General features: G+C 42.2%; 1 protein-coding gene across 1 annotated transcript; it reads left to right on the top strand.

Annotated features, from left to right (window-relative positions):
• The first annotated feature begins 10,027 nt into the window (after positions 1-10,027).
• LOC118079461 (olfactory receptor 6N1-like) lies at positions 10,028-10,999 on the top strand. Its single transcript, XM_035103648.2, has one exon. The coding sequence runs from the start codon at positions 10,028-10,030 to the stop codon at positions 10,997-10,999; it is 972 nt and encodes a 323-aa protein (XP_034959539.2).
• Positions 11,000-12,429: the final 1,430 nt, after the last annotated feature.

The raw sequence follows: 12,429 nt of genomic DNA on the forward strand, positions 1-12,429 counted from the left end.
AGCAAATTAATATAATAGAAGCAACCTGGGTATTTTCTGTGGCATTTCTCTTCTCTCTCTGACAGGGTGTTATACAGTTCAGTCTCTGAAAGGATGCATCAATCCATCAATTTCCAGGATTAATAATACATTTTATTGAAAATCATGAACTTGTTTAAATAATCCAGTCATTCTTATTATTTATTTTATTCTTATTTTTGTGTGTTTTATTGTATTTCCAGATATTGTTGTCCACCCTCTACATATTTTAGATGAGTGTGTGGTGTACATTTTTTAAATAAATAATGTTTATAAAATAATAATAATGAGATTATCTATTTCATGAATTGCATTGGATGACTATTTGTAAAACTAGTTACAGGTTGGTAGCCGTGTTGGTCTGACATAGTCGAAACAAACAAACAAAAAATTCCCCTCCGGTAGCACCTTAGAGACCAACTAAGTTTGTCATAGGTATGAGCTTTCGTGTGCATGCACACTTCTTCAGATACACTGAAACAAAAGTCACCAGACCCTTATGTATAGTCAGAGGGTGGGGAGGGGTATTACTCAGAAGGGTGGTGGGAATGGGTGATTGGCTGATAAGAGTGTTAAACCTGTTGACGACTGTTAACGATTGTTAACGATTGTTAACGACTGCAATTGGTCTTGCAGGAAAAAGCAAGGGGTGAGATGGCTAAAGAAAGCTTTATCATGTATAATGAGATAAGAACCAATGTCTTTATCATAGCTGCCAAGTTCTCCCTTTTTTTAAGGGAAATTCCCTTATGCTGAATAGGCTTCCTCGCGAGAAAAGGGAAAACTTGGCAGCTATGGTCTTTATTCAGACCAGGTCTCTCCATGTTTATTAAGCTTGGTAATGAGTGGCAATTCAGCAACTTCTCTTTCCAGTCTGTTTCTGAAAATTTTCTGTAATAAGACAGCTACTTTGAGATCTTGTATTGAATGTCCTGGGCGATTGAAGTGTTCTCCTACTGGTTTCTCTGTCTTGTGATTCCTGATGTCAGATTTATGTCCATTTATCCTTTGGCGTAGGGTTTGGCCTGTTTGTAGAGAGCTGAAGGGCACTGTTGGCATTTGATGGCATACACAATGTTAGAAGATGAGCAATTAAATAGTCCTGAGATGGTATGTTTGATATTGTTGGGGCCAGTAATGGTGTTGTCCGGGTGTATGTGGCAGCAAAGTTGGCATCTGGGTTTATTGTAGGCTCTGGTACCAGTGTCAATGTTAATTCTGGTGGTGGTATTATTGTGGGTGAGGAGTTGCTTAAGATTGGGTGGCTGTCTGTAGGCAATGAAAGGTCTTCCTCCCAGAGCTTGAGAAAGAGAACTGTCATTGTCTAGGAGAGGTTGTAGATCTCTGATGATGCACTGTACTGTTTTAACTTGGGAGCTGTATGTGATTACTAGTGGTGTTCTGTTATTTTCTTTTTGGGGTCTGTCTTGCAGCAAGTTCTCTCTGGGTATCAGTCTGGCTCTGTTGATCTGTTGTTTAACTTCATCGGGTGGATATTTTAGTTCTAAAAAAGGTTTGCTGTAGATCTTTTAGGTGAGAGTCTCTGTCTGTAGAGTTGGAACAGATGTGGCTGTAACGTAGAGCCTGGCTGTATACAATGGATTGTTTGGTATGTTTGGGATGGTAGCTAGAAGCATGTAGATATGTTTGTCGGTCAGTTGGTTTTCAGTATAGGGTGGTGCCTATACGCACATCCTGTATTTTTATAGTAGTGTCCAAAAAATGTATTTCTATCGTTAACTGTCGTCAACAGGTTTACCACTCCTATCAGCCAATCACCCATTCCCACTACCCTTCTGAGTAATACCCCTCCGCACCCTCTGACTATACTTAAGGGTCTGGTGACTTCTGTTTCAGTGTATCTGAAGAAGTGTGCATGCACACGAAAGCTCAAAACTATGACAAACTTAGTTGGTCTCTAAGGTGCTTCTGGAAGGATTTTTTTTTGGCGGGGGGGGGGGGGTAAAAACTAGCACATTTTTGTGTGAGGAGAATATCAGCTCTGCAATCAGTCAATAAAGGTGTAGGAAACCCCAAACTGAAACCATTGGTGGCTACACCGATAAAAAACAAATGAGTGGCATATGGCTGGGTTCAATCCACATTCCACATTCAAAACCAAACAATAATGGTAATCATAATTCTACACTTTATGTAACATAATTCAATAAATATATCTCCAAAAAAAATTCTTCCCTAGTGATTTCTTTGTAAAACAAATGGAATGCCAATTGGGAGAGCAAAAACAAATGAAGCATTGAGTTTTTTCCGCTAGAGTCAGAAAAACAGAAAGAGCCAAAAATCAATCCTCGATTTTTGTTTTGTGTTTTTTTTAAAACAACAACAACCTCTTTACCTAATATAATCTGAATCTAGGTTAAGAATCTACATGAAAAAATTCTGTATTGCAAAATAATTTGCTTTTCCCTGATCTTCCACTTACTTGAGATACTGTTGCACTGGTTAGGACATGAAGTCACTTATTCTTTATAATAAAAGTATTTTGCCTGGTACATGGAGGGAGAGTTGGATAGGGAGATGGAAGATGAGCACAGAGTTCTTTCATTGCTTGTGCATGCTTGTTAGTTAGTTAGCTAGTGTGGCTGCAATTTTTCACTTACCTGGGAGTAAGCTTCACCAATTGCAATGGAAGTGACTTCTGAGTAGACATGGTTGGGATTGCACACATATCAAGAGAGTAACAAAGGAAACACAAAAATAAAGAACATGAAAATGACACCTCAAAATGATATGGGGGTGTGTGTTGGAGGTCAATTTTACAGAATGAAACTAGTAGCATTCCTCAATTTGATAAGCATGCTTTACTATAATATAAAATGCATTTTACAGTGCTATTTGTGGTGTTGACTCCTTTTTGCTGTAAGCTAGCTTTGCACCAGCAACTGATTAAAAATATGGGATTATTAGAATGTTATTACACCTAGAAAACAAGGAATGTGAGATTAGATGATGCACCTAATTTCTATTTAAAGGTAAAGGGACCCCTGACCATTAGGTCCAGTCGTGACCGGCTCTGGGGTTGTGCGCTCATCTCGCATTATTGGCCGAGGGAGCCGGCGTACAGCTTCCAGGTCATGTGGCCAGCATGACAAAGCTGCTTCGGGCGAACCAGAGCAGCACACGGAAATGCCGTTTACCTTCCCGCTGTAGCAGTACCTATTTATCTACTTGCACTTTGATGTGCTTTCAAACAGCTAGGTTGGCAGGAAATCTCAATTTAGTCTTTTTATTTAATAGACTCCTAATCCTCAAAAAATTCTAAGTGGTTTACATAAAATATAAATATACATTAAAATTACTGATAAAATCAGATATTCAAAATATTAAGCTAATATTTTCCCAAACATAAACATAAACATAAACACACACACACACACAGAGAGAGAGAGAGAGAGAGAGAGTTGCACATTTCTCTCAGTGTTCATGTATTTCTTAAGCTACATTATATAAATGAGCACTGCAAACTGCATTAAACTTCACCTACATATACAATGGCTTAATATGAGATGAAGTTTTCTAAATATATGCCTAGTAAGGAGCTATCCATGCTGAAGGGTATAGACACTGCTTTTGTACCACTCACAGTAATTTTGCCAAATGTTCCTGGAAAACCTGATTAGGACACAATCTGATGGTTCCTGGGAAGGTGTTCCGGAAGGTGTTCCGGGGACCACGGGATTTTGCGAATCTTCTCTATGGGTAGAGAGAGAAGCCCACCCTTGGAAGCCCCCTGCCAGCCACCACCACCAGCAGTGCTGTGGCAGCAGAGAGAGCAAAATAGGGGGCATTGCGTGGACAGGTGGAGTCCCCCAAACCCCAGGAGACCCCTGAGCAAAATAATGACTTGAGACAACTTGCTATGGGATTAAAATTGGCCACAACCTTATTAAGATTCAGATGTAGGGAGACCTTGGCTCAGGCATTGGGCCATGGATCTGGGAGACTTCAGGGTTATCCAGAATGTGTGGGGATTGGGCTGGCTCTGGAGAACATATGTTCAAGCAGAGAGCCTGCTCCCCGTTTGCCGCCGCTAGAAGGGAGAGCAATGACAACCTCTCCGTGTATGGCCAATGCCTCTCCTTGAGACCCCTTTAACGGGGAACCCTGGGATCACTGCCACAAAGGGGGGCATGGGTCATTGCTTCATGCCCCCCCCCCCCATTTAGGAAGAAGATAAAGGTGAAACCTGCCAATGCAGGAAAATTCCTTTCCGGCCCTTCAACAGTGACCTTGACGTAGCAGCGCCTGCATACCTGTGGAGAAGAGGTTAACCTGAAGAAGAAGACTTAATTAAGGGAGTGGAGGCTGGGAGAAGCTCTGGAGCCGGCTGCTGCTTCCCAGGTAAGCTACACCTTCTGTTGTGTGGGCATGGGGGTCCCTCCCCTTACCTGGCTAGTCCCCTGGCAACGCCTCCCCAGGCAGGATTGGGTGGTTGACTGAGGAAGGCGGAGACCCCAGGTATCATGCCTGGGGAGGATGAAGCCAGCCGAACTACCAGGAGCCGCACTGGGATCTAGGGGGCTGTGCGCACCCACGCAAAAGTGCCCCCCCATTTGATGTGGGGAGTGGTCATTCTGGAGTCAGCCATCAGTGAGTTGCACCTATTGGTGTATCCTAGTTGGTAAGATATGCCTGTTGTCTTTGTCCATGGAGTTTTCTTGGCAGGGATACTGGAGTGGCTTGCCAGTTCCTTCTCCAGGAGGATCATGTTTAGTCAAAACTCTCCACTATGACCTGTCCATCTTGGATGGCCCTGCATGGCATAGCTCATAGCTTCTCTGAGTTATTCAAGACCCTTCGCCATGACAAGGCATTGATCCATGAAGGAAATCAGCCCTGAGTACTCACTGGAAGGACAGATCGTGAAGCTGAGGCGCCAATACTTTGGCCACCTCATGAGAAGAGAAGACTCCCTGGAAAAGACCCTGATGTTGGGAAAGATGGAGGGCACAAGACAGGAGTTCCTGGCGTGCTATGGTCCATGGGGTCACGAAGAGTCGGACACGACTAAACGACTAAACAACAACAAGTTGGTAAGATGCTAGTCATGAGAGATGAGAGACCTCGCTGGCCAGGTTACTAATACTCCATTCATGGATGATTAGATATTCTGCTTCCGTAGCAGAATTCTAAATGTTAATTCCCTCACTAACCTCCTGGGAAAAGGTAGTTTTAGTAAGAGTTGGCTGCTCAGTTGCAGACATATTAGGATACTACTAGTTGCTTAGATCCTTCTCACTCTGGCTATCAGGTTGGACATAACACTGATAGTGTGCTTGTGGCTTTGATTTAAGATCACCATTTAGAGATTAGGGAACTTATATACAGGTATTTCATCTGAGCCTGCGGTTTCATCTGTGGTTTTGGAAGACACTGGCAATAGTAAAATTATAGCCACATTTTAGGTTATTGTCAATTAAGAATTTATTATATACATCCCTTTTCTCTTCAAAAATACAGAATAATGTGTATGCAAACAGAGCTATAAACAGTAGCTTATAGATGAGTCATTTTTTTTGGGGGGGGGGTCTATGAACCGCCCTGAGATTTGTGGTGGTGTACAAAGTTCATAAATAATAATAATGCTATAATAATTTTATGTTAGTGATATTTATCACCATTTGCCAAATTAAAAATAAATAGGATGATGATTCATTTCCAAAATTAGCGTACTGTGTTTTTAACATTTGTATTGTGAGGCAATTTGAGTAGCTTGTGGTAGAACCAGATACCAGTTATGCAACTAGCAACTGAGCAAATATTTTGTTGAAAGGATAAGCGATCTTCAGCCATCTCAACCCTTGCTTTTTCATGCAAAACCATTTGCAGTCGTTTGCGGTCATCAACAGCTATCAGTCAGTCAATCACCCATTTCCACCACCCTTCTGAGTGATCCCCCCTCCCCATCCCCACCCCTCCCCACCCCTTCTCTACATAAGTGCCTGGAAACTTCCATTTCACTGTATCTGAAGAAGTGTGCATGCACACGAAAGCTCATACCAAAATAAAAACTTAGTTGGTCTTTAAGGTGCTACTGAAGGAATTTTTTTATTTGTTGAAAGGAAATACTGTAGCAGGCATAGTCAACCAATCTTGACTGAAACTCTGACAGAAGATGTTGACCGTTAACCTTTTGCTCCCTGATCTCAATCCAGTTCAGTCCAGTTACATTGAAAGGAAAGTTCCCACCAGTGCAAAAAAGGAGGTATGGAGCCCTCATTCCTATTCTACCTCCTTCGTTGCAGAAAGCATGCCTCTGTATGCCTGTTGCTGGCAGTCACAAGTAGGGAGGCTGCTCTTGTACTCAAGTCCTACTTGTAGGCTTCCCAAAGGAATCTGGTTGGTCATTGTGGACTAGATTGACTTTTTTTTTTAAACATACTTTTTATTAATTTTACAGAATACAAAAAAAACAAAAAAAACGGTACATACATAAACACCTTTTCCACCTCCTTCCTACCCACCCACATGGGTCCTCCCCTGCCACAGAAGTATCCCATGTATGTGAACAGTCAGAGATGTTCCATTTTATGCTTGGATTTCTGTCCTCCTCCCCCTCCCCTGACCCCAAAGCCCCCCCCCCCCTGCCACCAGGGAGCTCCAGCAAACCAGGGCAGTACGCAGGAGGCCATCCATCCAACCATCTATTGTCATACCAAAAAAAAAAAGAGAAAAATAGAAATAGGAAAAAAGAAAAAAAAGAAAGGGCAAAAAAAGAGAAAAAAACAATACAAAACAGAAAATTTTTTCTTACATTCATGATTGTAAAACCATATTTTGTGGGCTTCCCCTCCCCCCCTTCCCCGGTTTTCATCCCTTTTTTATCATCTGCAACAGTTTCTTACTTTATAGAAATACACCTTTGTATCTTATACAACTTCAAATCACTGAAAAATCAAACTCCCATTTTATCTTCCCGTGCCTAATTTTTTCTCCCTCTATAAGCCTCCATATTTTCACATTTTCCAAAATCCATTCACTTTTAAAACTATAACTATTCTCAATTTAACCTTACATCCCCGATTACCGGCTCCACCCCCCCCCCCAATCCAGCAAATTCCATAATCAGCAGACCAGTTATAAACCTGTTAATCCATCCATGTAATCACAACATCACTTTCCCTTCACCCCACCCCCTGTTTACAGTCTTTTGCCATCCAGGCCACCATACAGGGCCCCTGAATTTCTTCTCTTCTCTGCATATTTTTTCCTTCTTCCCTGTGGGCGTTCTGGAGTTCCAATAATACCAATCGTGCCCCCCTCAAAAGCGGGGCACTCCATCCAACTTTTTGTAGAGTAAAGTCATCATTTTTTTCGTGGTGTGCTTCATTTTGTGTTGAATCATCACAGTCCTCATCTTCATCTTTTCCTTCCAAATCACAGTCATCATCATTGTCATTCTCACATTCATCTTTTTCAGTGTCAAAAGCTTCATCTCCTAAAAAATCATATTCTGCCATCACCATCTGAAATTTTTGCTGTAACTCTTGCCGTCGTGTCTCCTCTTGACATAGCTCTATTCTTGTTTCCCACATTAAGGTCAAAACAGACCGCTGGAACTCAGGGGAACACTTTTTTGTTGACATAATTCAATCCTGCCAAGGTCAAAACTTGTCACGTGGGGTGGAATATGATCACAGTTTATTTTCTCGACTCCATTTTAACAAGCTGGCTGCATTCTTCAAGTCTTATTAACAATAAAGTTCGAACTCACATTTCACAAACATTTAAACCAAAAAAGAAATTCCACAAAGTCCAGAAATACAAAATGAAATAAAAATTGACTCATAAATCCTGATCAACTCACTGGGTTGGTGGACTAGATTGACTTTTGGCTTGATCCAGTAGAGCTTTTCTTACATTCTTATGTACTATAGAAGGCATGTCCAACAGGTAGATCACTGGACAATTGTGGTAGATCACTGGCAGATCACTGGCTCTCCCCAAATAGGCTTTCTTCCTCCCTAAAAAAGCTCAGTAACTTAGACCTGAACCCCAAAACCAGGGCTTTCCTTCCCCCCAAAAGCTCAACAACTTTCACCTGAACCCCCCCAAAGGGGGTAGATCACTGCCAGTTTTTAACTCTGCGAGTAGATCACAGTCTCTTAGGAGTTGGCCACCCCTGTACTATAGCATAAGATAAGGCAGCCTTCCACATTCCATCAGCTGTGAACCGGTTATATACTTATAAACATCTGAGATTAGTGTTGCTTCTAGTCTTTGGCACTCATATAAGTTGAAGAAGCTGGGTATAATGGTTTATGTTTTGAATTGATTTGATTAATAAATAAATAAAAACCTTTTCCTGCACTGATCTGAAAAGTCTGATCCCTAGAAGCATCTAGGGATGTATTCTCCTCTGATTGTGAACTGAAGCAATGGTAACCAGGAAAGATATTCCCTGCAGAACAACTCATGCCCTACAACACATATAGAACAGAATGTCACATCTTAGATATCTTGTCATCTCAGTTGCAGGCAGGCAGGCAGGATAAAGGAAAGAAGGAAAGAATGCAAGAAGATAGATGTGCCTTAATTCTTAATAAAGTGAAGCTGAGGAAGGAGAAAATGTGGCTCTCATGCCATGGAGGTAAGCAGTTTTTCTTTTCTTTTTTTAATCTCACTTATCCTTCTGCAAATTTTCAATCTGACCAATTTACTTAAAAAGAAAGAACTATATCCATGAACTTCAACAATCATGCTGTGAAACATACAGAAATTGTAATAATTAGGCAAGGCATAAGCAGTGTTACAAGTACACCTGATGCTGCAAAAATGCTGATATAAGTTGGGTGTGGAGCATATTGGTCTCCTTTTTATGGAGCCCCATGTCATGCTTCAAGATGTGCATGATAAATGTTTCTGAAATACAAACTTATAAACATTGGACACATGTGCATCATAACACACATAAGCATTGGTTTTTTTGTGATGGGACTCACGAGTACAGAGTACCACCATCTCTCTCTCTCTCTCTCTCTCTCTCTCTCTCTCTCTCTCTCTCTCTCTCTCTCTCTCTCTCTCCTGCTGGAACCCATGACACTTCTATCAATATATGAATACCAGCACCTAATCCCCCCCACCCCATGCAGCACTTTACATAGGATATTCATAAGACTAAGGGGAGCACTCTCTCCTTGCTACTTGATGTTCAAGATGGCATGATGATCCTTTATGGTAACTGAGATATTTCCAAAGTCATCCCTTTTCTCCACTGAGCCTTCCCTCTCTGCTGTGCAAGTTAATGCATAGGAGGGAATGGAAAGCTTTATCATCCTTCCCCTTCTGGAATTCATTTCACCCCACAAGCTTCCCACCTGCCAAGCCATAGGTTAGTGTATTCGCTGAGCTATTTGGGTTGCTGGTTGACAGGGCCAGAAAGTATCCCCCCCCTCCCAATTTTATTGAAACTTGGTTGGGTTCACCACCACCACCTTTCTTTCAGTGAAAAGGATGGCTTTCTTTTGTTAGGTGGGAACTTGCTGTCTTGGTATGGGGGATGGAAACATCACTGGGAAGAATCAATTTAGTAAAAAGGAGAGCCCCCTTAAAGGGCCCAAGGTAGCGGGGACTGAGCATGGCACACTCAAACTCAGGTTGGGGTCTCTGCCTGGCTAGAACCCTCATTCTGTTTGCACAGTGAGAACTTGCCAACTTGGCTTGCATCATGACAAGCTACACTGGCCAACTCCCATAGTGCAGGCTTGGCTTAGTCCAACTGCTGGATTCCATTCCACTAGCATCAGGCAAGTGGAATGATGCGTTGATCCTGCCCCTACTGCCATTCCAAGTAGTACCATGCTTGGTGCCATCAATGAAGATTTGGCCTGATTTCATCCCAACTTTTGGTGTCCTGTATGTTCATTTCCTGCTCTTCTGGGTGAAATAATTCACCTGCCAGGCTAATCTATTAACTTTAATGTTATCTCTTTTTTCAATGATAGATTGCAAGATCTCTTTAATCTCTGATGAAAGCACTTCATAAACTATGGAACAGACTACACAAGGAAAGCAGATGAATGTTACAGAATATATCCTCTTGGGTTTTGGAAAATTCGGTCAATGGCAAAATATCCTATTTTTTGTTTTCCTATTGATCTATATTGCAGCCATGATTGGGAATGTACTCATTGCAATTGTAGTGGCAGTTGATCAGCATCTACATACACCCATGTATTTCTTCCTGGGTAACTTGTCGTGCCTAGAGACTTGCTATATATCAAATGTCATGCCCAAAATGATGGTGGGCTTGTTGACTGAGGAAAATGTGATTTCATTCAGTGGCTGTTTTGTACAGTTCTTTTTCTTTGGCTACCTAATGGCAACAGAATGCTATCTTCTCTCAGTAATGTCATATGATAGATATTTAGCAATATGCAAACCACTGCATTACACAACAACTATGAATACGCAAATGTGCATCCAGCTAGCAGTTTCTTCATGGATAAATGGACTTATAGCTACTTTAATACTTTTGAGTTTTATGCTAGAGTTAACATACTGTGGACCCAATGAAATTGATCATTATTTCTGTGATTCTGTCCCACTTATAAAACTTTCATGTAGTGACACCAACCTGGTGGAAGTTGTGAGTTTTGTCCTGGCATTCATATTTACCCTACCACCTTTTCTCCTCACCTTGACATCCTACATATTCATCATAACTACTATCTTGAAAATTCCTTCTACAACTGGGAGGAAAAAAGCCTTTTCCACTTGCTCCTCTCACCTTATTGTGGTTTCTACCTTCTACGGAACCATCATGATAGTGTATATGTTACGAAAGAGAGACACACTCCATGATCTCAACAAAGCCTTCTCTCTCTTGTATACAGTCCTGCCCCCTGTTGCAAATCCTCTTATATACAGCTTGAGAAATAAGGAGGTAAAGCATGCCATAGGGAAATTATTTTGGAAATATTGCATTCCCCCAAGAAGCTGGAGAGAATTGTTACAATGATTAAGAAAAAGCAGTTGTGAAGCAGCTTCATAATCAGAATTTCAGGTATGTTTTCCTTGAACTATTTTACCTCTTTTATCCCCACCCCCACCCCGAAGGATATGCTGAAATAGTGTGCAAGTTGACCTTGTTGTCTTAGTAATATTGTAATGAAATATTACAGTAAATTGTCTCTATAATGTGTTTTTGTTCATACTGCTTTACCATGTGTACTTATTATTCTGCTTAATAAAAATAATGTATTCCTACTTTGTCATTCCTTTGAGATATTCCTTTCTCCACATTAACAGCAACACTTGGAGCTGTAACTCACTTTCGTCCTCCTTGCCCTGCTTATGTGTGCCTGTGAGTTTCATAGAATCAGAATTCTGGAGTTGGAAGGCACTCCAAAAGTAACCCAGTCCACTCCCAGCAATGCATGAATCACAGCTCAAGAGTCCTGGACAGGTGGCCATCCAACCTCTGTCCAGAAACGTCCAATGAAGGAGAGTTTCTATAAACATTTTCCTACCTTCTTAACTAGGAAGGGGTGACACTTTTGTTTTGCTCTATCCTACATATTATTCAGATTATTAATTTGATCATTATTATTACACATTATTACACACTTATACACAATTATGTGTATAGTTCCATTCCAATCTACACAAGGTGGTTTTGCCTCGCAGTGTGAGCCCCAATGAAGCAGAAAACGAGGTGAGTTCCATCCATGGCTTGCTTCCACAGGTGTCCACAGGCAGGGATGTTGCAATGGGCGACGGGGGCGGTTCGCCCCAGGTTCCACTCGGGGGGGGGGTGCCACTTGGCGCCCCCACCCCTGCGACTCCCAAGCCGAGCCTCCAGCCTCCCGGTAAAAAGTCCGTGCCAAGTGGACTTTTTACCAGGAGGCTGGAGGCTCGGCTTGGTAGTTGCAGGGGTGTGGGCGCCAAGTGGCATCCCCCCGTCGCACCGCGCGGATTGGAGTTGTGGGGGGCAGCAATACCCCACTACATAACATGCATGTGCAGCGGGATGCTGCACATGCATCGTTATGTGGCGGGGTATTGCCGCCCCCCGCGCCTCCAAAGCTGCACGCCTCCAGCTACAAACTCCAGGTAAAAAGCCTGCTCCCCATAGGCCCTCGCAGGAGGTAGAGAGGAGAAAAGCCTATATAAATCTTCTCACTCCAGTGATTAGGGTCATTTTGCCCTGCAAATTTCCTGCCCACCAGCCTTTGAGTTAGAGCCTTTACAGAGCTATTTGGGTTGCTGGTTGACAGGGCTGGAAATCACCCCCCCCCCACACACACACACCCCTGATTGTCTCTGGGTTGGAGTTTTTCCATCTTTCCCTCAGTAAAATGTATGGTTTCCTTTTGTTAGGCAAAATGATGCTGTATGCATAGGGATGGAAATGGTATTGGGAAGGATTAACATAGTGAAAGGGGGCCC

The sequence above is a fragment of the Zootoca vivipara genome, chromosome 13, assembly GCF_963506605.1.
Source record: "Zootoca vivipara chromosome 13, rZooViv1.1, whole genome shotgun sequence".
NCBI classification, from domain to species: domain Eukaryota; kingdom Metazoa; phylum Chordata; class Lepidosauria; order Squamata; family Lacertidae; genus Zootoca; species Zootoca vivipara.

Coding starts and splice junctions, on each gene's coding strand:
- LOC118079461 (XM_035103648.2), top strand. CDS start 10,028: ATGGAACAGACTACACAAGGAAAGCAGATGAATGTTACAGAATATATC.